Source organism: Sycon ciliatum, chromosome 8 (genome assembly GCF_964019385.1).
Source record: "Sycon ciliatum chromosome 8, ocSycCili1.1, whole genome shotgun sequence".
Taxonomy (NCBI): domain Eukaryota; kingdom Metazoa; phylum Porifera; class Calcarea; order Leucosolenida; family Sycettidae; genus Sycon; species Sycon ciliatum.
This window is the reverse complement of record NC_088650.1, coordinates 32,093,812-32,117,905: the sequence shown is the minus strand read 5'-3', so window position 1 is coordinate 32,117,905 and position 24,094 is coordinate 32,093,812. Positions and strand designations below refer to the sequence as shown.

At 44.8% G+C, this 24,094-nt stretch overlaps 4 protein-coding genes and 1 long non-coding RNA gene across 5 annotated transcripts; 3 read left to right on the top strand and 2 right to left on the bottom strand.

Moving 5' to 3' along the window:
* Nucleotides 1–335: 335 nt before the first annotated feature.
* LOC135822788 (uncharacterized) lies at nucleotides 336–2,575 on the bottom strand. The gene is made up of 3 exons (XM_065335613.1): nucleotides 2,413–2,575; nucleotides 1,558–1,662; nucleotides 336–816 (listed from the first exon to the last, which is right to left on the bottom strand). Exons 1-3 carry the CDS (start codon nucleotides 2,545–2,547, stop codon nucleotides 712–714), a joined length of 345 nt encoding a protein of 114 aa, XP_065191685.1. The 5' UTR covers nucleotides 2,548–2,575; the 3' UTR covers nucleotides 336–711.
* Nucleotides 2,576–3,309: 734 nt separating this feature from the next.
* On the bottom strand, nucleotides 3,310–8,454 carry LOC135822787 (uncharacterized). Its single transcript, XR_010554542.1, has 2 exons — nucleotides 7,972–8,454; nucleotides 3,310–3,682 (listed from the first exon to the last, which is right to left on the bottom strand). It is a non-coding gene; the product is annotated as an uncharacterized LOC135822787 (long non-coding RNA).
* A 2,524-nt stretch (nucleotides 8,455–10,978) lies between these two features.
* On the top strand, nucleotides 10,979–13,060 carry LOC135823713 (uncharacterized). Its single transcript, XM_065336556.1, has 3 exons — nucleotides 10,979–11,160; nucleotides 11,691–11,798; nucleotides 12,502–13,060. The coding sequence occupies exons 1-3, from the start codon at nucleotides 11,044–11,046 to the stop codon at nucleotides 12,628–12,630; spliced, it is 354 nt and encodes a 117-aa protein (XP_065192628.1). The 5' UTR covers nucleotides 10,979–11,043; the 3' UTR covers nucleotides 12,631–13,060.
* Nucleotides 13,061–14,083: 1,023 nt separating this feature from the next.
* LOC135823712 (cystatin-B-like) lies at nucleotides 14,084–17,229 on the top strand. Its single transcript, XM_065336555.1, has 3 exons — nucleotides 14,084–14,258; nucleotides 15,134–15,241; nucleotides 16,959–17,229. Exons 1-3 carry the CDS (start codon nucleotides 14,175–14,177, stop codon nucleotides 17,076–17,078), a joined length of 312 nt encoding a protein of 103 aa, XP_065192627.1. The 5' UTR covers nucleotides 14,084–14,174; the 3' UTR covers nucleotides 17,079–17,229.
* Nucleotides 17,230–20,472: 3,243 nt separating this feature from the next.
* LOC135823711 (uncharacterized) lies at nucleotides 20,473–23,417 on the top strand. The gene is made up of 3 exons (XM_065336554.1): nucleotides 20,473–20,770; nucleotides 22,160–22,276; nucleotides 23,049–23,417. Exons 1-3 carry the CDS (start codon nucleotides 20,657–20,659, stop codon nucleotides 23,175–23,177), a joined length of 360 nt encoding a protein of 119 aa, XP_065192626.1. The 5' UTR covers nucleotides 20,473–20,656; the 3' UTR covers nucleotides 23,178–23,417.
* Nucleotides 23,418–24,094: the final 677 nt, after the last annotated feature.

Here is a 24,094-nt window from a genome sequence, read left to right as displayed (position 1 = left end):
ACTAAAATTAATACTGTTTTCTCTGTTCTAGAAAGTTAGTAGAAACCATGTTCTCGGGCACAAATGACATTCACGTTGTAGGAGGGATGGGGTTATGCCTCATGAGGCATATTGTCTTTGCGGCGAGTGAGCAGTGTAGCGAGAAGGAGCTAGGGGTGTGTGTGTGGTCTCTGGCAGCCAAACTAATCGGTAGGGCACTGTTCCCGGGAAAGACAGGGCTGCTGGGTTGGAATCCCGTTCGCGTTTCCTTCTTGTGCAACAGATGTACATTGGTAGTCATGATGCAACATAACACCGGATTCCCACACGGCACTACAGACACCTCAAAGTACACCTCAAAGTATGCGGAGGTCTATTTCCTTGATAACTGTACATGTGAGTGTTGAGTGTGGAGTAAGAAGAGTGGAGGACGGAAACGAAAAATGAATACACATGTATGGAAAAAGGAAAGAAAACATTGATGCATCACATCAAAGCACAACTGGGAAATGATTAATGAACATTTCGGAACATGCGACCACGGCTAAGCAGTAACGACAAGTACTATAGTCACGTGATGGGTAAGTGCATAAGAGGATTAGAGAATATAGACTACTGACTGGTGAAGAACAGAATCATTCAGCAGATTACTGGGGACATTGAAGAACACGCCGTCAGCGGCAAACAGCAACTAAACCAGCCATGATAAAATCCAAGATGCCTTTAGGCATCTTACAATGGTGCATCTGCCTTAGCCCATGACAGGACGATTTTATCTGCATCATTCTGTACTTTCTGGGCTTGAATGCGAATGAAGGAGATGTCACTGACTTGCACCTGAACACGTCACATCACAAGACAACACACAAACGCCTCAAAATCATCACATCATTGGACAACATGGTCATGTACTGCAAGGGCTGGGCGTGGTCACGTGCTAGCGTCGCCTGCCGGAGTGGCGTGATGATTGCCCGCCGCTCCGCCCCCCCCCACCCTCTCTTTAAAAACTTATCATACCATTTTAACCCTTAAGTCCTGTTACAACTGGTTTGCGCCATTACTAACATTATTCACAATCCTCCGTCCTAATGATCAGCGTTCATTCCCAACAAAACAAATCAGATCGCCAAGCCGATGAATACTGACCAATATTCACAATCAGTTTACTAGGCTCGCACTTACATGTACATGTACATGTATAAGCCAAGAAATGACCGGCAACAGTTTACATGTGTATGCACATGTTATCCATAGTTTGTTCAACACTGACAGACGTGCAACAATTATCACACTCGTGACACGTGACACTGACTGATGTGACACTGATATTCAACAGTTTGATGAGCCTAGCTCTATCAATGGCTGGCATACTGATCTAGGATAAAGATTGCTTCAATGGACGGACAAGGTAGAATGCTACATATAATAATTATGTTTGTGTGTACGCGCCCAATGACAATATACATTGCAAAGCACTGTATGACAGTGCGTGGCACCAATAATATTATTTGAAGCAAGTTAAAATTTGTAAGTTACGGTCACCATGGTGATGAGGACACTGTAGTTCAATTTGCTTACCCTGATGGTATACGTAGTGTCCGTTGAATCGACTGTATACTCCAAGCTTGTAAACTGGTAGTAGGGATGTCTGCCATTGTGGTGATTCTGGACATCCTCCCTAACCTGTCAAACACAATTTAGAAGGGATCCAGCATGAAAATCTCACTTGCAAAGAAAAGTGAGTTATCCACAGACAATCACGTACAAGTATGGTATCCAGATTCGAGCATTGCTTTTTTGATTCTCACGGGTTTACCGAAAAAGGGAAGGCGACACTATCTCTCAGAATTCCAATCTAAAATATTGTGTTCCCGAATTGAAGAATCAACATTGAACGTTACAGGATGCGACGGAATCCTCGTACATGTACATGTACATGGCATTATGTATACTCGTACACGCCGTCCGTATGTTACATTGCGTGGTACAATCATTCGTTTGCCTTTCACAGGGTGCCCTGTAAAAAGACAACATTGTCTGTAGGGATATCCCTGTTCAAAGAATTAATACTACGACTACTTTATGGTGTTTGTACTGAGTGCCCAGCTTACTCTATTTACTGCGTTAATTACATTTCTATCTCCAGGTTTAAAAAAAAACTACTTTATACAATAATTACAGCTGCTAACTTTATAGCTGCCAACAGGTTCGCCAAAACGTCACTCAACTTTGGTAGATAGTGAGTGAAGAAAATGTTTTACAGGTCGAAGTAAAAATGTCAGGATTGTGTTAAGAACAGAAAAATGGTAAAGTAATGGAGCGAATAGGGGGTAAACGCAAGCCTGCCCATACACAATCCCTTCAGTTCTTCAAAACAGTACAATTGCGTACGGTCTAATTTTCGTCTATCACTATCACTAAATCATCACTTACAGCGTCACAGACATCCTGCGAGACTTTATCTCCATTGTGCGACATGGTGATAGGTAAAGAAGTGATTGGCTGGAAAAGCTGGAAAACAAACTGAACTTTCAGGAATAGGTAAACTGATCTCATTGCTACCGACATGGTTGTTTTATACTGTGCCTGGCCAACCCCGTTACGGAGTGTTACGCTACATGTATGTTGCTAGGATGGCGTGACCAGTGAATATGTCCTCTCGTACATATTGGATATAGGACATGTATTGCGGATACTGTTGACACTAGGAAGCAGCGACGATGTCATAATGACATGCAGACGTTGAGTGACTGGAGCAACGCAGGAATGCTGAATTCTGTTGTATTTGCTGATGGCGAGCATGCTGGCGAGCATGCTCCATGTCACGAAGTATTTACCGCCAGTGTCAGTATTTGTCACGGACAAAACGTGGAGAAGAGTGTTGCAGAATGTGTCGGAGAGATATCCATGGTCCAAGGCCTGTGCTTCTAATCGCATGCTCCTTAGGCCTTACAATCGCAGTGAGTTAGGAACATACTGAGTTAACAGCTTGTGTAACTTGCTTTCATCTCCCCTGAGATCCCCCCCCCCCCACACACACTCTCCACACTACACTCAGCACAATGTTAAGCATACACTAGACTGATGGTTCCAAAATGACGCCATAATTCCGAGTATGGTCCTGCATACATTTGTCAGTTTAGACCAACATCTCAAAGGACCTTGAAGTCGCCCACACGTAAATCTACGCACACTCACACCAACTAACTACATAATTATAGACACACGCAGACATCCATCCACAACCAAACACACAACCATGCACAAACCAACACACACGTGTCACTGACGCCCACCAGCACTGAGAATAACCGGTTGTCTCTATTATCATTTTCTGTTTCTCTCTCTCTCTCTCTCTCTCTCTCTCTCTCTCTCTCTCTCTCTCTCTCTCTCTCTCTCTCTCTCTCTCTCTCTCTCTCTCTCTCTCTCTCTCTCTCTCTCTCTCTCTCTCTCTCTCTCTCTCTCTCTCTCTCTCTCTCTCTCTCACTTTTCCTCTCCTGGAAAGCTCCTCATGCTCATTCTCCCTTTCTCTGTCCATTTCCCCTTCCTGATGCGTAGACCAACTGATGAACCCGAGACCACTTGGTCGGGGGAGATTGACCTACCTCATTGGCACTCATGCCAGGCTCCTCTGTGTTGTCAATGTTCGCTTGTCCAATTTTGTCTACCTCCCCTTTTATCATGTTTATGTTGCTGGCCAGTGCTTTGTAGTAAAAACAAAAACAAAAAAAACACACACACATGGACACCACAGTCACACACCAGACACACACACCACAAACACACATACACACACATACGCACGCCTGGAGTGGTGGACCTCGGGCAAAGGCAGCCATGACCTACAGCTATACTATGCGAACCCGTGGGATGAGCAGTTAAACACGCATGCAGATGATACTCTGGAAAAATTGAACATGCTTAGAGCCCGCCTTTGCAAGGGTGTGTGTACTGTGTGTTTGTGTTTTTGCGTGAACGTTTGTCTGGTGTGCGCTTGTGTGTGTGTGTTTTTGCGTGAACGTTTGTCTGGTGTGCGCTTGTGTGTGTGTGTGTTTTTGCGTGAACGTTTGTCTGGTGTGCGCGCTTGCGTGTGTGTTTTTTTGCGTGAACGTTTGTCTGGTGTGCGCGCGCGCGTGTGTGTGTGTTTTTTTGCGTGAACATTTGTCTGGTGTGTGCGCTTGTGTGTGTTTTTGTGTGAACGTTTGTCTGGTGTGCGCGCTTGTGTGTGTGTGTGTGTGTTTTGCGTGAACGTTTGTCTGGTGTGCCCTCTTGTGTGTGTGTGTTTTTGCGTGAACGTTAGTCTGGTGTTCGCTTGTGTGTGTGTGTGTGTGTGTGTCTTACTGTACGTGTGCATGTGTGTGTACGTGTGTACGTGCGCATGTTCCGCAGACAATGGGCGTCTTGAGGCGGTTGTCCAACTGAACGAGTTACGGCTGCCTGGACCATACGAGGTCTCGGTATCATGACAGCTTGTCATCAAAAATTGGTTCTTGTCACACAGCCATGCAGCCCATCAGGATATAGTGAAGGAACCAGGTCAATGGCAGTGTACAAACCTGTACTTCTTGACAGCAGCACTATAGCCTTGGACTTGACAAGCAGACGTGATCGTAAGTCAGAGAGATGAGTATGAACCAAAATATGCTAGAACTAGACTTCATGCCAGAACTACATGTCAGCAAGGATTGTGCACGCGGAGTAAGAATTGACCGTGAGTGAGTAACATTGTGACGTCACGCAAGGCGTTATGAATAGTACTGTTACTGTACTAATCCTCTGCGGTCGAGTTGGAAGACGAAATACGGAGAAAGTCAAAGAAATCTCTGCACGTTGCCGCGCCCAGCACACCGCACGCACGGCGCAACAATACCTTGACAAGTCCGCATCGTGCAGCGCTATCGGGCTTGAGCAGCATAAAAAGCAGCTTTGTTGTTCCCTATGAGATCAGTTCCAAAGTGTTCTTGCAATTCTTGTCTGTTGAGCAGTCCTTGTAGCGATTCTTCTCTCATCCAAGCACCATGGCTACTATTTGTGAGAGCAAGCATTCCGCAGACGCAACCTCACGAAGTGTTTGTCATGATGTAAGCGATTACGCAGCCTGTTTTCCATTATCTGGCTGCCCCCAGTAGCTGGTATAGTGACTATGTTCCAGATGATTCCCTATTGTGGACACACTATTGAAGTACTTCGAAGTACCACAAGAAATATAGTGTGATTACTGGTGTTTTGAATCATGAGCTGAATATCTGGCATAAATTCACTCTAGTTTTGTGGTTGGCTTTCACCCCATCCCCTTTGCTTGGACACTACATACTATGAGTATGAGATGTGGAAAATAAAGTAATACTTGTAAATTTGTCTATGCTATTGACTCCTGTGCATGCACATGTACGTGTTCGATGTGTAGGTTCGGCAACACACCACGGATCAGTACAACGGTCAATTCACCTACCAGGAATTTGACGATTTGTTTTACAAAGTCGTTGCTAGCAATCCAGCTACCTACATCATCCAGGTATGGAAACACAGCGTCTTATACATGAAAATCATTTTGCTAAATGATCATGTGCATGGTGTTCGTGAGATGAAGCAGCTTACATTTGTTGGGCCTGGCTTTGCAACGGCCATGCCCTTTTTGACAATGGCGGTCACCTCTAGGCGCAGACGCCTCTCACCTGTGACATGCGGCTCTTCCTCAATGAGTCATTACTTGTACAAGTACTAACATTAATAGCCGCTTTTGTTTGAAGTTGTATTTTACATCGCAAACCAAAATGGGCATGGATACCCAATAATTAAAATGATGGGGATAAAATGAAAGATGGAGCGTTGCAGTAGACCAGGACTGGCTCGGTCAAGGGCCAGGGCAAATGTTTCGACTATAAATCAATTATTACGTATAACTCGTTAATCACTATCCCTCTCGAAAACGATTTCTTCCATGGGAACAATAGTTCCAGAACAATCCACCAAATGTTCGGGAGCGGAGCAGATTTAAGGTGGCAGCCTGGTCGCAAAATCCCTGAAAAATCGAATTTGGAAATTCATATCGAGTGCTACATCAGTTGAAAAAGAATGAACAGCTGCAGGAGTTTTGCCACCACCCTCGTGACGTGCTGAAATGTGGCTTGATTATTGTAGTTGACGTCGTTGATTGAGTGACTTTGGCAAGTTTGAGTCGTGTCAAGAAGTCAGGTAGGATTCAGTACTAGGCAGTAGTGGAACGTCATTGGTAGTCTTTTGCCGATTTTGGAGGGTATCCTGGATTCGGTTTGAAGCGCTGTGGAAACGGCTTGCTGTGAAGGTCCCAGCACTGGATGTTGTATCAAAGGTACGACCTCGTAGAACGCCCTAAACCTAGAAGAATTCAAAAATAATAATTGACTTGGGTCTCTGGGAGAGTGTGAGAGAACGCCCACTCCTGCCATTGTGACAGATTCCAGGGCCACGTTGAAGGGCCCTATCCCACCACCCATGGCTGCTTCTGAACTTTTTTAGGTTTGGATCCCGCGCACGGACAGAATGGGCAAGAAAATGTGAAAAAATTGTAAATGCATTTTGGCTCCTGGGTAGCTCGCAAACCGTGGCACTATGTCGGAATTTGAGTTTTTCCGGCCTGGAAAGCCTATCAGTGAGGCGTAAGAACTTTGAAATCATGTCCAAAGGCCAGCATAGTGGCAGGAGTGTGTGGTGAAAAATTCACTCAAATCCATTGAGAGACACCAAAGTTACGGTCAATTGAATGCCATATGAAATTTACGACCACGCTGCTGGAAAACATGTCAACTTGTCTAGTCGTTCACTTGGTATTACCGTAGACAGTGTATTAAAATTTTGCGATTTTTCTGTGTTCATCAAGACAACAGGAATGTTTGTTCACTTTTGTTTTGTGCATGAAACTTGTAGGTGAGTGTCAGCCCTATCATCAAGATTATCATCAAGGCCCAGAAAGTCGGAAATGAAAGAGCCACGCTACTTGCTGCCAAGAGGAACGGCAGCTTGAGTGACGAGGACTGGGCTTAGTGGATATGTGCACGCAGCTGTCTAGGATCTAGGTCACCTCAGCGAACACCACTGTTCCCACAGATAGTAGGGACTCGAATTGTTTTTCTGAAGGTCACAGTTCCACAGTCCACCACTTTCCAGCCATTGTTCCGTTGGCTATTATATTATCCTGTTTTATTTTTCTTGCATTTGCTACTCGTTCTCTCCTTCCACATTGACATCCGCTGGACATTGTCATCAACTGTCCTATCTTTGCCACTTTTTCACGTTCATACAGTTTTCAGATGTGATTTGATGTCCTGTATCATCATCATAATGAAGTTGGCAGGAAAACCGCAAGCTCCCATGTAGGGAGCAACACACTCTTCCCATGCTATCGCCGAAGTCGCACCAACAACTTCTTCACATCATAATCATTTTTATAATCATTTTTTTGCTTATTTCGTGTTTGCTCCACCTGATTGTCTCTCTCTCCTCCATGTTTCTTTCATGTCATTTGCAATTACTAAAAGAAAGTGTGAAATAGCATGCTTCCTATCTCTAGTTACATGGTCAATGTGTGGGCGTCCGTACGGTATGTGTGTGTGTGTGTGTGTGTGTGTGTGTGTGTGTGTGTGTGTGTGTGTGTGTGTGTGTGTGTGTGTGTGTGTGTGTGGTAGGAGTGTGCGGATGATGCTCGAAAAGGTGGCAGATTCTGCTCGAAAAGCAGTGAAATTGGCAGAACCCTACAAACCTTATGGCGGGCAATTCCTCGAATTCTGCTCCATTTCTTTATCCACGTACCAAACATGCATGAAACTTACCAGAAAAAGTACCGAATTGTGCAAATCTTTCTGCATGCATTATCCGCATATGCCTAGTGTGTGTGTAGGGGCGGGGGAGGGGGGGGGGAGGGGAGGGTGCGTGTGCCTTGCAAGCTGTTGAATGGTGTAATCCCAGCATAAGTTGCTATGCTAACATAGCAACTGACGTCAGCCCTAGCCTTACTGATTAAAGTCAAGGCACTTCCGAGGATCCTCTCTCGAGCCAAAATCCTGTTGGTGAGCGACTCTGTGACGCGGGTGGAAGAAGCAAACTGTGCGCTCAAGGTCCTTGGATTGATTAGCCCCGATCCACCCAGGCAGCAAGGTAGCTCAAATAGGCTACGTGAAACATTGCCTGGGAACGTACGGCAGGTTAGCTCTGGGATACAATTGTTGCGTGTGGTATTCTCAAGCGGCTCCAGCAAATGCTCCGGTACACTCATTGCTCGACAAAGGGAAGTCTATTTTCCCCGTAATCCCGAGGTAAAGACAGAATATTTGAAACTCAGATGTTGAGCCATAAATAAATGTAGAAAGGAAAAGGACATATGGATACGAGTTAAGAGTAACTCTCCATCACTGTAACTGGATACTATATACAGTCAGAAAGTGCAATAACTAGGCACAAAACTGACAAGAGTACTGAGACATTCGACGTCCTGACACCTAGCTTCAACACATCTCCGTAGCGCTAACCGACAGCCTAAGTCAGCCTTCCAACTTGGAAGGTTCAAGGTTTTGAAAAGACCAAAGAGGGGAAGGCAAGCGCAACGAAAACGAGCAAAAGCCACAGTCCCAACGGAACAAAGAATGTCGATTGTTACTGGACGATGACGAGACCAGTACGATATTTGACAAAGCGGTCTAACTACAATTCGAAGCAGCAAAGCAGCACACCACCCAACTTGGGTGGGTCATAAATATCAAAGATAAGTAAAGAAAGGGGAAGCTTTGCGAAAACGAATTGTACAAGCCGAAAGCCAAACTCTTACAGTACTCCTCATGCATGACATTGTGATGGACTAGTTGACTACAAAACAAGTACTCTTGTCAGTTTTGTGCCTAGTTATTGCACTTTCTGACTGTATATAGTATCCAGTTACAGTGATGGAGAGTTACTCTTAACTCGTATCCATTATGTCCTTTTCCTTTTTAAAGACAGAATACTGTGATTATCTTGATGGTAGGACCGGGCGGTTAAAGTTGATGAAATGAACTGATGATAAATTCTTCTCTCAAAACTATATTCCCTGGAGTGTAGGGAAATGACGAACTTAAACATGCACAAACAAGGCCGGTCTAGTCAGGTAGAGTGCTCAATGCACGAATGTGCAGAGCAGTATACAATGTACATACACAACAGAGCAGTATACAATGTACATACACAACAGAGGCGAAAGGCTGTGTAGCTGTGACTTTTAAAAGTTTCACGCATCGGAGCGATCATCAGACAGCGGCATTCACTATCCAATCCTCTACGAGCAGGCCTAGATATTTGATGCTAATGGACGTTAGTGCATATGTGTGAAGTGTATACGTGGCATTGGGGCAGTGGCATTGAGTTGTTTGTGAGAGTTAGCGGATGTAGGTGAGAATAGAGGCGATAACAGGGCAGTATTACCTAGTCATTGAAGGCGATAGCGAAAGTAAAAGCAAGAACATAGCAGGCGTGAAGACGGAGAGAGAAAGCACCATGGCGCCAAACCTGGTGCAGGTTGCGCCATGTGGAAAAACAATTCGTGTACCTGATGGTGAGAATTTGGACAGGCACATGTATGTATAATTGAAATCAGCATTGACAGTCTACAATCGGTTGGTACTTCTCCTATAACTGCTGCCAATCGCTCCGCGATTTCCCGTGCAAGAGGTGTTAAAGGAGAAGTATGACCTCTTTTTCACAAAGAGGAAGTACCGGTATACCCTAAAATCAAATTTTCACCAGTTGTAGTCTTCCAGGGTGAAACTCTGAGTTGTAACTGCATGATTGTATACTTTATCGCACCCCCCCCCCCCCGCCACTGTGTGTATGGTTCGGGCTCTACCTAGCGGTTTGGAATGGTCTTCATTCCGTGGAGAACTCTACATGTTGATGATTGGTTGAAAACATGTCACAAAGCGGCTATCAGCCAATCAACATGTTTTCAACCAAACCAGGCTAGCAACATGTTTTCAACCAAGCCAGGCTCACCCAATAGAACTCTTCGCAATTGGACACCTACAGAGTATCCGAGATATTCAGGCAGAAGTTCATCGTTCTGGTCTGGAGGTCTCGGAATGAGCACGCAAGTTCTGAACTGCAAGCCCTCCTAGTTCCTTCGGCAGCTGGCCCAACTAGGTTGCACTCCACCATGGGTCTGCGCCAACCGCCAGTTTCCACCAGGTTCGGCAAGGGTTGCCTCGCGTTCCGGGGCGCCCAGCTGTGGAACACATTACCCAGCGATATACGTGCCATCTCCACGCTCCGCCAGTTCCGCGCCAGCATGATCCCGCACACACTTACTGGCCTTAGTACCTAGAGTACCAGACGTCCTGTTTGATGATCAGCTGGCTTAGTTTTTCTCCACCTCTATCCTAATTACATCAGTCCCCAATTTCATTTATTACTGCTTTCTATCTGCATTCGCCACCTTTTCATTGGGCAGATCTGCCCGTTTGGTTTGCGAATTAAAATAAACACAACAACAAACTCTACGTGTGCCTTTGTCGCATATCCATGTAGGGTGATGTGCCCCCACCCCCACCGTCGCCACCACCTCCGTCCATTCCCATTATTCTGCTCTATCACCAATGTACATGTTCACTTATGTTAGTGACCCATAGAAATGTTGAGCGCGGCAAAGAACGTTCTCTTGATTACATTGCAGGATATGTCCTGCATGGTGGAAGGTGTACTTCAAACTCAATTGCCTGACGGCAAGAACGGGTGGCGGGAGTCCAGTCGATGAAGACTGAATGAACGGGTGCTAAACTCTTCACTCCAAACTATAATTCCCTGGGAGTGTTGTGAAACGACACATGTACGTACAGTTGAGATCAGCATCCACTATGATTATACATAAACATTCGGTTGTTACCCTAGTCTACTATAATGTTTGTCATTTGCTCTGTGATTTCCCGGGCAAGAGATATTTAAACAGCATACGGTCATCTCGTCCTCCCGTAGCGGTATATAAGTCAGGCTCTGCTGCTAGTCGCGAGTATTACTTTTGAAGGAATCTTTTGTCAATTGTTCACGGCCCCCAAGTCCAGTATAATAATGTCGACGTCAGTGCAAGAAGCATCAGTCCAAGCAGATTCAAAGGGTGACTCCTGGGACTGGAGCTCTCTTCCATTGCAAGTTGCAGATGTCAGCATTCAGAATACCTGCTCTGAGGTACGTTATGTACATGTTAATGTGCATGTAGTGTGCTCATGAATACTAGTACTTTTGAAGTATATGCACACGCACCTAATACTAAGCAGGCTGGTGTACTGTCTGTAATTGTTGATTACACCGACCTATCAATGTGTGCTTGTTGTGAGTACTTTGCTCAACTGTGAATGATTCTAATCCATCGTTACGATGCTTTTGGCAAATGCCCTAATTTAATCTTCCATATTGTGGATTCCCTCTCGATGTGGATTCTCTTCGATAGAGAGGTTTAAACATACCCGAAGATTCCACTACTGCTAGTGAGAAGTCGTAGAATTTCCCTTTCAATGCACGTAGATTAACAGTCGTTCATAGGCCACACGGCATAGTTGTGCATTCCTTGGTGATGAATCCAATACTCATGGCTATTTGGGGGTAGAGATAGCACATAAAAACACCATGAACATGTTAAATTATTAGAGTTTCTGCGTTTGAAATAATCGAACTGAGTGTAACCTTTGTTCTGCCTCACCTACCCCACCCATGTCAAGGTGCAAAAGGCAGTCGAGGAGAAAATAAACGGCGGAAAGCCGTTCGGTCAGTTTCATGCATCAGTTTACATCCAAAGCGGTACTGAAACCATATCCTATCGCATAAAGGTGAGTGACTAGCGACAATCATGAAAAAAACTTTGATGTGTATGCTGGCGGTGTGTTCCAAGTTCTTGTAATATATCTTGCAAATATAATGACTAGGCCGCAGTCAGCTAAACATGTCTTTACTAGGGCTTCGTAAAAATTTCGAGACATGACGGAATGAAGAATTGTTACTGTCGAGCACGTTCACACTGCGCTTCATTCATCAATCGGTGGCGTGAGCATTTTGTCGAACTTCGTTCTCACACTTATTTGGCGTTCTAGTCCAAGCAGCTGGCGAGCAAAGTGACATTTGTCTGGAATACATGTTTTTCACCCTAAGACATGCTTTCGCTGGCTGTGGTTCATGCATATCTGGATCGTTACCCTAACTCACTGGGATTGTCCTGTCCTGTGTGTCCTGTGTGCTGCTTTCATTTAAATTCGTCGACCAAGCAGTAACACGTGGCAATTTTAAAAGAGCGTACAATGTATATTAGTTTGGAAGGCTACTACGGTAATATTATAGTGTAAGTAGAAATAGGAGTGTGATGGACATGACACTCTTTGGTAGTTACAACGAATGATGTGCTCTGTGTCGTGTGTACGAATAATGAACACTCAACCAAGCCGGAGGACTCTCATTTGTAATAGGAATGCCCAGAATACAGTATGTAGTAATTATTATGTACATGTATGCCTTGTTTCTGTATTATTTTGTCTGCAGGTTCGTGTCAATACTGTAACGGAGATTCGTCTGCAGGTCTATCAGTTACCCTTTCGGGTTAGAGTGGCGAAAATGGCTCCTGAGCTGACTGCCGTGTCGGGTGATGGTCCGCTTGATGCACCCTTCTAACACTATCATCATCCTATGATTTTTCAGGTTCTTGTTCATTTCAGCCGCCAAAACAACCTGAATATTCATTCACTGCTCCCAGTTTTTGTATGTGTGTATTGGATGGTTCCTCAATTTTGTTTTCTTTTGCCTTGTGTTTGCCGCTACCCGCCTGTTTCTGTTGTATTACCCGCCATAGTGCTGAACAATGCGCTTTACGATATTCCGTTATTTTTGTACTTCTTTCTAACTCCTTCAACGGATGAATACACCCGGAGTGGAATTCAGTGTCTAGGTGCTCAGAATAGTATTATTCGGTGCACGAAGGATTGCCATTGTTTCTGCTCAGTGTTCTACTTTTCACGATAGATTCATGTAGTATGTATCATTGCCATGCGTTTTATACAACACTGAAAAGCAACGAGCTTTTAAAATTAACTTCTCTTCTCAATGACTGCTCGTTTTGTGGCAAGTGTCCAAGCACCAGAGAGGTGAGGGGGGGGGGGGGGGGGATTCTTGTTCATTCGGGTGTCTGTCCAGAACATGGTACATGTACGTACATGCTCGTGATGTGGATCACAGTCAACTGGTTGTACAATGTCATGTACATGTACATTGTAGCTACAAACACTACTTCTATCTACCCAGCATAAATATGCATGCTGCTTACTAAGCCTGATCGTGTGCAATTTCGACATCAACGCACATATATGTACATGTATAATACTTCAGAAGTACCACTTCATTAGCAGAAAAGGATTCTTACATGTACATGTCCCTCTGGGCATGCTCGTCTGCTTGCCCGTTTGAATCGCGAAATAAAATATACACCACAGGAACAGCAACATAAGATAAGATGCCCTCTCTTTCAAACACCAATTGCGTGCGAGCCCCATCCATACTGTTCCTGGTTCCTATGGGAAACACGTAGAGAATACGGCTGGTATGAAACATTTGAAAGTTGGCGGCTGAACAACCTGAACGCCTTATCATCCCTCGAAACGCTCTGGACATTCGAGCGATCATATTCAAGGGCACAGTTGTTTCAGGGGTGGACCGGCTTACTCTATGGGCATCCTGATCGCCCATAAGGTCTTCAACGTAAACTCACACAGGTATTAAACAGCTATTCATGTCAAAACACACTTCTTTCTGGTCGCTTTGAATACCGTGCAGCGTCCAGGCTACGTTCCCTTTGCACCGCGTGTGCGACCTACCCAGGGTTTTCTGTGGTAGACTCCACCGCGTGCGGTGCTAGTTGACTTTCCTATCGTGGAGAGGAGATGGCCAAGTGAGTTACTGTTGATGAAGGGAATGTGCCGGTAGAAGCAATTGTTGGCAGAACTAGAACGCTAACGTGATTATTGTGATGCTTTTCAGAGATGCATTGGTACACTGGAAATTCGTGCGCACCATACTGCCCTCTCTGTCAGCAGCTTACATACTCACGAAACGGTATAAAATAGCGGGTATCTACTGGCGTAAGGTTCATCAGGAACCACAGACAGGACTCCGCAAATGTAAACTAGTATTGCCTAGTCCAGTATTGTCGCCTAGTACACATTATGTCAGAGTCAGCGCAGAAGCTCGGAGGGTGGAGCTCCCCACCTAAAGAAGCGAATGAAAAGGTTCAAGCAATATGCTTTCAGGTAAATGATTCTTACATGTACATTAGATGATCGGGCTGATTCATTGTTTAAACGAGGTGAAAGGCACGTGGTGCTCAGGAATCACTGGGCAAATTCAACGAGCTTCTGATCGTATCGCCCTCTCCAATAATCTGCATAATGCATAATGCATTATGCATTATGTTGAAGGTATACTAGTAACTTCATGTACATTTGCACTCGTTAACCCTAAGTGTTCACTCATCAATTTAACTAGAGCCCTCCGACCCAATACACACGCCCCATGTTAGCTTTGATAACATTATAAGTAGTATAGAGCGACGGGGTACTGGACCACACTGCAGTGGCCCAGTACAGTCAATCTCGAAGTCCCTTCGGGGGTCCAGTATCGTCAATCTCGAAGTCCCTTCGGGGGTCCAGTATCGTCAATCTCGAAGTCCCTTCGGGACAACTCGATCGTCTCCCCCTCGATCAATACTACTGTAAAGTATGTATGATACTGAGTTGCTGTATATCAGGAGATAGTTCTTTCAAACAGTTCCCCCCTCCCTACCATAAGGTCTCAACCCTTTAATACAAATCCCATCAGCATTTAATGGGTATATTAAAGGATAGAGTGTAGGAGACTCTGAAACCCGAGATTGACGGTACTGGACCACCGTAGTGTGGTCCAGGTCCAGGACACCCTCAGCCTATACTACTATTATATTCATTACAAGATAATGGTTGTATAATTTAGCAAGTTCGCATTGACGTGAACAAGTGACTGGCTGATTGGCTTCGCAGGGACACTCAGAGGACATAATACATGTATAATTATAGAAAAGCAATAAAACTTCAGTGTCCTGATAGCCTGTTTTCTGTATCCTTTTCTCCTACATGTATTCCATTCCAAGGTCAGAAAGGCCGTCGAGGACAAAATCAATGGCGGACATCCGCTGGGCCAGTTCACGGCCAAGGAATATATTGAACAAGTCATTGAAGGGATGAATTACCGTATCAAGGTGAGTTATTTCTAGGGTTATCGTACATTTGGGGTGTCATCTTAGTTTTGTAGTCGATTCAATGATTGTTGGCGGATTCCGCCCCTTGATGCTAACGGGCCAAAGTGGATCGCCGCCAAAATTTTTCATCGATCCAAATGATACAAGGTTGTGAATGGGCCAAGTTTCATGACGGCCAGGAGTTTCACTTCAAGATCAGCTGAAGTTGATTGTTGATCAAAAGCAAATTGTACATTTTAAGTGTAGCGTTCACAGGCAAACCACTTTGGGACAATCACAAAGGTGCGACTTGAATATGTTCTCAAAAGTGAAGGTTCTGCTTATCAGTACTCCGTAAAAAAACAGTCATGCAGAAAAAGCGATGCAGTCACAAATACTGGTCATCACAAACTGTGACTTTATTCATACTATGGTGGTTAACACACACCTGGCAGTATGGCGGTAAATACACGCCGGCCATTAATTGAACAACAGGAAGAAAGGAGATAAATTGCTGTAAATACAGTCTGATGCCATACATGGCTGTAAATACACAAATACAAAATTATTACGGGTTGTTTCTAAAGCCACAGTTCGCCTTGTCAGTGAGTATTCTCACTACTACTTCTTCTTCTTTTTTTAGTGTTTATTTGAATTCGGATAGTATATGCACTGCTGGTGTTGGGGTATATGCACTGCTGGTGTTTGGGGTATATGCACTGCTGGTGTTGGGGTATATGCACTGCTGGTGTTGGGGTATATGCACTGCTGGTGTTTGGGGTATATGCACTGCTGGTGTTGGGGTATATGCACTGCTGGTGTTGGGGTATATGCACTGCTGGTGTTGGGGTATATGCGCTTCTGGTGTTGGGGTGTATGCACTGCTGGTGTTGGGGTATATGCACTGCTGGTGTTGGGGTATATGCGCTGCTGGTGTTGGGGTGTATGCACTGCTGGTGTTGGGGTATATGCACTGCTGGTGTTGGGGCATATGCGCTGCTGGTGTTGGGGTGTATGCACTGCTGGTGTTGGGGTATATGCACTGCTGGTGTTGGGGTATATGCGCTGCTGGTGTTGGGGTATATGCACTGCTGGTGTTTGGGGTATATGCACTGCTGGTGTTGGGGTATATGCACTGCTGGTGTTGGGGTATATGCACTGCTGGTGTTGGGGTATATGTGATGCTGGTGTTGGGGTATATGTGATGCTGGTGTTGGGGTATATGTGATGCTGGTGTTGGGGTATATGCACTGCTGGTGTTGGGGTATATGTGATGCTGGTGTCGCTGCTGGTGTTGCCCCTAGACTCGTGCATGGAGCTACACTTGAACGCTCAATGTTCGATTTTTATGAACACCAAAGACGTGATTGTTAGGTACCTGCTCCGGTACAACCTTTTCCAAGCTGGCCTGCATGCACCCTCGTACTCAACTTTTGTCTTCTTTTGTCACCTTTTGTTCCGTTGGCCCATATTTGCCATAGCTAGCCAGGCCCTTTATCTTGCTGCCCTCACTTGATCTCTTGTCTCTCTCTTCCACAATGCAGTCGTTCTGTTTGTCGTTGTCTGAGTCTCTTGATCTTCCCAAATTAATGTCGTCCCATCTAACTGTTCCCGTTGTCCGTTGTGTCTTGGGGAGTATGAATCGTCCTTATTAGTACCAAACATGATGTACGGGTATTATGAAAGGAATTCTAGACATTGCCTTCTTTTCCTGCTTTCTATCTTTTCTTGATTTCAGGTCCAGATTAACACCGTGTCGAAGATTCGTATCGAAGTATGCGAGAGTCCCATCGTACCAGTTCCGCCCTATCTGACTGCAGTTGCTGCTGATGGTCCTCTCAACGATCAACCCTTCTAGTGCTAGCATGATCGCCATCGTCTTCTTATTATGACCATCGCTATGTTTCTTGGTTTTCAGTTGGTTGTTTCATCTGTCGTGTATTTCTTCAGTTATTTTGCCTCCTGTTTTCGGCCATGCATAAGGACAACACTGGCCAATTACCCTTCAATTTCTCGTGCTGTTGTTGTCTACTTGAAGTAGGTCTCAATGTATGCCAGTATATGTGGAGCGAGTAGGTTCTGAAACGCCTTTCCTGTACCCACAAAGCAATAATAGTAGCACTTGACAATGCACTCCCCCACCCCATTCCACGTTTTGCTACAAATTACCTGAAACGGAGGGAGCGAGGGGAGTTTCCCTTTGACAGGGGCGGGGGTCGCTTACAACACAGACTAGGGCGACAAAAATATAATATTAGGCCCAAACAAATAATGACCTTGTTTCCGGTCGGCCGACCGGGCCACTTTTTCCCAAATTCTGAAACTTTTTTTGGTCCCAAATGTATACAAACGATGGCATGCAATGCCATGTATATGTGTGCAAGTGCACTCAACGAGTCATAACTCAGTCAAATCTCAAACGAATTCCACAATCGAAAAACCTACAAGGTAGCAAAGATTCTCAGCTGTCGGCTCGAAAACCTCTGGGGTCGATACGAGCTAGAATAACGGAGCTGGAAGGACTCGAACTGTTTGCTTGATTTCTCAGGATGTACGAAAACAGGAATACACCGCATGCTGTACAAGAACAGTGAGTCAGTCAACTCTGACATTGATCCTTGCCATGAATATGTACAATGTACATCATGTACGTACAATGTGCATGTGTAGGTGCTCTTGTCCGTCAATACCACCACGATTGAGGAACCAAAAAAAGTATCCAAAAAAAGTTTCATTCCGGCCGGCCGAGTCTCCCTTTTGAGGGGTTGCCGACCGGAAACAAGCCTATTTTTTGTTTTGGCCTTATTGTATTTTGTATATTCGGCGAGGAGACAACAATTTTAATATTGCAATAAGGAGGACGAGCTGAAGAGATAATATTATTGGATTACTTTATTAAACGGTGTCAGGCGATGGAGATGATGCGAAAACAATAAAAGGTGAGGAGAAAGGTGAGGAGATGTACATGTATTTCTCCTTACCTTTTAGATTGTTTTCGCATCATCTCCATCGCTTGACATTGTTTGATAGAGTAATTTTAATGTCACTTCAGCTCATCCTCCTTGTTGCAATATTAAAATTGAATTTTGTATTTGTATTTATCCAACATTTCCTGGCTCGTCAAACGACTGCCAATGACAGAATAATGAATGTGAAATGAAGGGTGCTAGCCAACCAGGGCAACTATCCGAAACAGTGCAAAGATGTAAATGACGTGAAGGAATCGAGAGTCGAAAATAAATCCAGGTCAGATCAGGATAAGCAGAGGCAGGCGCAGTTAGATCAACGCATGTGGCTGATTGGTTTGTAGGCCTGTCTGCGAATCATGAAGTCCCGAGTTCAAGACCCGCGCTGGTTGCAGGGAGCATGTAAAAAGACTTTTCACGCGTGTTGAACTGCGCCGACACCCACGGTCAACTGGGTACTCACAGCTCGGAGTGAGAATAACAAGGTAAGGATGCAGTTTACAGGGTTATGGGCCGTTACACGCCCGATTGGTTGAGAGGCTAACCTCCTCTCCCCTGACTCACTTGTGAGGTCTGCATTCGCGACCAAGTATTAGTTGAACAGGCATAGTGGTGGCCTGCGGATGCGAAGGCTAGTTTGTGTGTTTCTGATAAATTCAAGCGATGCCGTCGCGGATCCCGCGAATATTATAGGCGCAGTTAGCCAGAGATGATATTGATATCAGGGCATGATTTGAGGCTTAGAGGCAGAGCAGACAATAGGGATATGCGGAGAAGAAAGGAGACTTCAGGTACAGGGAGGATCGGACACGTGGTACGGTTAGCGCATCAGGAGTTTAGCCATTACTAGAAAACCAGTTACTTGTATATTATGGAAGAATATGCCGTGGAACCTGCGCGCGACCTACTCTATTGACAATGTGTTCTGGTTTCGGTCAACAAGGGGGGATAAAGAGCAAGAGTATAGAGAGATTCAGATGAGAATGTTGGGTCTTTGCGGAAAATTACTTTTAAGAATACGTGCTGATGTACTCCTAGGTTATGATGAAGCTGTTGTGACAGGCCACACCAAGCAGTATCACAATAGGCAAATATGGGTAAGATATGGGCCTGAAAAAACAACTATCTGCAACGATCAGGTAGATATTGACAATGGGGCTGTAGAATGGCTACAGAAGAGCTGGCTTGCTTGCATACAGAACTGACTTGTTGGCTCCTATGATAACACTGAGGTGCTTGTGCTGGTCCCCAGTAAGTATGGGGGTATGATGACCTGGAAAATGCAGTGGCTGAGCGGGAGGGGAAGCCCCGGGAAGGAGAAATGTACATTGCCTCGGTTTTCGCGAGGTTGGGCTTCAGTGCCCATGTCTCCATTCAGGATACGATGATGTTAATGCCATGCTGCATCAAGACAGCCAAGCTGTCGGACGAGCTGTCTGTGCACATACATACATGTAAGTGCAGTTTCGTCTGCAACCAGACTGACGCTGTACACGTTTTGTAAAGTAAAAAAGTAAATAGTTATCGAGTCCGTTCCCGAAGGAAACTCACGACGGCCGCTAGCACCCGGTAAACCCTAGCGGCAGATGCAGCTCCCATTTGTTGTGGTAGATGATTTTAAGTTAATGATTCACAAACGTATTTTAGCTACACAGTATGTCGTTTGTGACCTCTTCGATAGGCCCTAGCTTTTGGGGTATCAAAAATGACGACAAATGCATTTGATCCGCTGTGGTACATAATTGAAGACAAGTTGGTACTGAAGTACCACTCGTGACACCATGAGCGATAGAACACCTCATGGCATGAACTCCATCGCCCCAAAGTGCCCATGCATCCCTGGGAATATCTTTCCCCGTGCACGGATACCCGTGCAACCAGCAACGCGGTACTGTACATGTGCGTACATATCAGATAAACCTTGTTTTTGTTCAAACAATCGTCATGTTGTTGGTTGACAGCATGTACCAAGGTGGAGGACACCGTGTGGCTCTACTAACCGTTGATGGTTGTAGAACGGTCACTGGTTCCGAACCGTCCCGGTGTCCTCCACCTTGTTACATGATGCTGTCAACCAACAACAAGTGTGTGCATGTACATGTACAATGTACACCCTTCGGTTATCTCGGGCCCAGGGAACGCTAGAATTAACAACATCGATTGCAGTATACCGGGAGATGTACCCAGTGTGCTGACAGTGCTCAACACCCTGGCGGAAGCAGAGCGTAGCACAGAACAATAAGAGTACATTGTATCAGGCAACACCAATACGGTACTGGCCATGCCGGTGTATATGCCAGGAGAGGGTGGATCTTGTAGCGCTGTGCGATAAGCTGTGTGTGAATGTGGGGGCTGTAGAGGTCGCGTTGCAGTATATAAAGGCTTACACCAGCACCCTGGTCTGCAGACAGGATTTACTAAGCGTCTGTCATTGTTTCGTTAACAATACGGTTGTCCTTCCGTACTCAAAATGTCAAAGTCTGCCGTCACCAAATTACTGGAAGATCTCGGAGAATGGAGCTGCGAACCCAAGTTGCCCCCAGATGATTTTATTGACTCTTGTATTCAGTCAATCTGCTCGAAGGTATGTCCAATGTACATGTACGTTCAACTGAATTGTGAAGTTATCTCCCAGGTTGAGGCCTTCTGTTTGAGTTAGCGTTTGGAATTGTCCATGACTTGGAAAAGGGTTCTATTCAAGAATGATATCCTAAAACCCCCAACCTTCAGCCCACCAAACGTACCTATCTGCATGACTGCATTGACTACTGAGCAGCAAGAGTAACTACAGCGAGATTAACTACTGTGCTTTTTGAAGCCTTGTGCAGAGGGCGAAATTGTAAGCTGTCACGTGATAGATCATTGCTTAAGCCTGTCCATGCGTGCATAGATTATAATATGAGCTACATACAGATGGTATATGTCACGTTATGTGGTGTGATAACGACCAGGGAGCAGGAAAGAGAGGAAAGGGAAAGTCAGTTAGTCAGTTAATCAAGTACTTGTACGAAAAAAGAAGAAAAAAAGTACTTGTACGAAATAAGGCAAAAAGATTGAGTGATCCAAGCAGAATCAAAAATTAATATGAACATCAGAGTTACGAGAGTGAAACTGAGTTTATGCGTTCATGTACTTCGAAATAGCAAGTTTGAAAGAAAGGTAGCGTTAAAATAAATCTAGGCCTGGAAAATCGAGTGGAAGACAATTCCAAAATCAACCAATTCTCTGTATGAATAGAGAAGAGCAGATGCGGTCATGCGAGTTTCAAACGAGCGTTTGGGATTTAAGTTCACTGTGCGCATTGATAATGGTAGAGCATTCCAGGTCCTCGGGATGACAAATTTAAAAAAATGTATTTGAATAGAACAACAAGGGAGAGGAAAGTTCAACGGAGTTGGAGGGCCAGACTGGAATTGTGTATTCAATTGTTTGCCATAGTTGCTAGAGATTGAAAATAAAATCAATTTCCACCATTTAAAACCAAAACGAACTAATGACCTTCATAATCAAATTGATACAGTATCTGTTGTTGTAGATTTGGAAATCTTGCAACCTCAAATTCATCTTCTTTAGAAGCTCTCTTGGGTTGTTTCTTCAAGTACACATATGTACATACATGTATATATCTAAAGTAGACTTAGAGTGCCGATTATCCGCACACCTCGGGGCGCGGGCTGTCTCCGCTCCAGGGAGTTCGAATGAGAAAAATGTTCGAATAAGGGAGCAGTCACACATCCATCTAAAACGTGCATATTCCCCCATATTTTCCCCCATGCTTTCTTTCATGTTTTCCCCCCATGTTTTTCCCCATATTTTCCCCCATGTTTTCCCCATGTTCCCCCATATTTACCGGGTGTTAGTGGCCGTCGTGAGTTCCCTTCGGGAACGGACACGATAATTTACTTTTTTTACTTCCCCCATATTTGTCTCCCATATTTCCCCCTGTTTTCACCGTTTTTCATTCTCGCTGTAGGTGCGAAAGGCCGTCGAAGAGAAAATCAACAGCGGAAAGCCATTTTCCCAGTTTCACGCAACACTCTACATGCAAAAGGATGTTCTCGCTGGTGAAGGCACTAACTACCGTATGAAGGTGCGTGCTGTGCATCTACCTGTGTTCCCAAATCTGTCTGTATGCGGGAGAGTAATGCTATGCTAGTATTATTAAAGAGTTGGTGGACAAGCCGTTGATTATTCACTCTCATTGTAATATCAAAAAGTATTCTTTCTAGACCAAAGAGTGGTATATTTGATAACATTTAATAACGATAGAAATTTTTACGATACTTCTCCAGACGTTTCGTTGTTCTGAACAACATCGTCAGTGGATAAAGAAGCTAGTATTATTATTAACTTTTATTTCACTAGGGTGTTTCCCACAGACCTATGGTCTTCTTACGGGAGCCCCTAGGAAGGTTATGCATGCTAGATGTTTACACAATGTGTTCTGGAGAACAATACCTTGCGGTGCTGGAGTTTTTCCGCGTTGTGTTTCTGAAACGAGTGTACGGCGCACTCAGCTATCAGTGGTAACTTGGATACAGTCCTCTAAAGTGTTTTGTTTTCAGAATTACAAACATTTGGAAAGCTTTTTATCGACACGTGAGTCTTTCACACAGGATATGCCGGTATCTTGCCGGTATTGTTAGAGCACCTTCTACGAGTAGAGAAGCTACTTCCACTATGCACACAATGTTTGTGACAGATATTGTGAAGTTGCATGCTGAGTTTGTTATCAAGCACAGCTAATTACAGCTAACAGTGCTATCTGAACATACATGTATGACACAGCCACTGTCCAGATCAGTGGGACAAGTATTCAATGATGCTCGTCTTGCTACTGTCGCCTGCTCTCTTGTGTTCAGGTTCAGATCAATACGGTCTGTGAGATCCGTGTTCAGGCATACCAGATGACACTCATTATGCAGGGAGCGGATGTACCTGTTGAACTGATTGCCGTTGCTAGCGATGCACCTCTTGGTGCTCCCTTCTAGGAGCCGCGTCACGTGACTCCTTCAATTCTTCCCCCCTCTATGCATTACGAGTGCGAACTGGGTTTTTTTTTGTTGGCTGCTATCACTTATCAGTATAGCTTTCTAGCCCTAGAAACCCTGCGTCATCAATCACGTCATTCGCTGCTTCATATACTTAAGTTACGCTTTCCACACTTTCATTGCCTAATAATGGGTTCCAGTCTCGTTGATTGAATGAAAATAATTATGGTGTGGAATCAGTTTTACAGAGTTCAAGCGTAGCTTGTAAAAGGAGAGGGGTGACGGATTTGGGAAACAGACCGGGCTGTCAATTGTGAGATGTACTGGATATTGGTCTGTTGCCGAAATCGTACCGGAAGTTTATGTTTGCGATATATTCGCAGAGCATTTTGTGTTGAAAGCTTGTTTGAAATGAATACTATTGTCAAAGGGAAACGTCCATCACTCAATCAGTTTCAAATATATAGCATTACTAGTACCTGGAAGTTGAAGCCAGTCACTAGGGAGGTTTAGTCCCACGTAATCCGTGGGTACTTTACGTGTGTAGCACGTGATACTCAGTGACCCACGTACAGACGTTTTCTGATTCACGACATACCGTGTATGGAGGCTCACCCACCGTTCTGCCAGAACATGGGTGAAAATCAGAATGGAGTGCATTGTACGAGCTGTGAGGGTGCTCAGCTGAAGAAGTTTCCAAAGCACGAATTCAAAATATTGGATGAGCTTCTTAGGCCCGGGTAGCTTCGTCTTTGACCAGGTTTGGGCCTTTCGCGTCATGCTTTTGTTTGTTCCGTGTGACTAGACACAACATTGCAACGTGGGTGCCCTTCATCCACTTTACGTGGATCACCCACGTACGCGTTTCCGTTACGTGGGAACTAAACCTCCCTACTGTTGAATATGAGCTTAGTGAG

Bases quoted from the DNA above. Each gene is read 5' to 3' on its own strand.
- LOC135822788 (XM_065335613.1), bottom strand. From the start codon at position 2,547: ATGTCGGTAGCAATGAGATCAGTTTACCTATTCCTGAAAGTTCAGTTT. The intron at 1,663-2,412 runs GTAAGTGATGAT...TGTGTTTGACAG, and splicing joins CGCAGGATGTCTGTGACGCT to GTTAGGGAGGATGTCCAGAA. The intron at 817-1,557 runs GTAAGCAAATTG...TGACGTGTTCAG, and splicing joins ACACTACGTATACCATCAGG to GTGCAAGTCAGTGACATCTC.
- LOC135823713 (XM_065336556.1), top strand. From the start codon at position 11,044: ATGTCGACGTCAGTGCAAGAAGCATCAGTCCAAGCAGATTCAAAGGGT. The intron at 11,161-11,690 runs GTACGTTATGTA...ACCCATGTCAAG, and splicing joins TTCAGAATACCTGCTCTGAG to GTGCAAAAGGCAGTCGAGGA. The intron at 11,799-12,501 runs GTGAGTGACTAG...TTTTGTCTGCAG, and splicing joins CCATATCCTATCGCATAAAG to GTTCGTGTCAATACTGTAAC.
- LOC135823712 (XM_065336555.1), top strand. From the start codon at position 14,175: ATGTCAGAGTCAGCGCAGAAGCTCGGAGGGTGGAGCTCCCCACCTAAA. The intron at 14,259-15,133 runs GTAAATGATTCT...TTCCATTCCAAG, and splicing joins TTCAAGCAATATGCTTTCAG to GTCAGAAAGGCCGTCGAGGA. The intron at 15,242-16,958 runs GTGAGTTATTTC...TCTTGATTTCAG, and splicing joins GGATGAATTACCGTATCAAG to GTCCAGATTAACACCGTGTC.
- LOC135823711 (XM_065336554.1), top strand. From the start codon at position 20,657: ATGTCAAAGTCTGCCGTCACCAAATTACTGGAAGATCTCGGAGAATGG. The intron at 20,771-22,159 runs GTATGTCCAATG...TTCTCGCTGTAG, and splicing joins TTCAGTCAATCTGCTCGAAG to GTGCGAAAGGCCGTCGAAGA. The intron at 22,277-23,048 runs GTGCGTGCTGTG...TCTTGTGTTCAG, and splicing joins GCACTAACTACCGTATGAAG to GTTCAGATCAATACGGTCTG.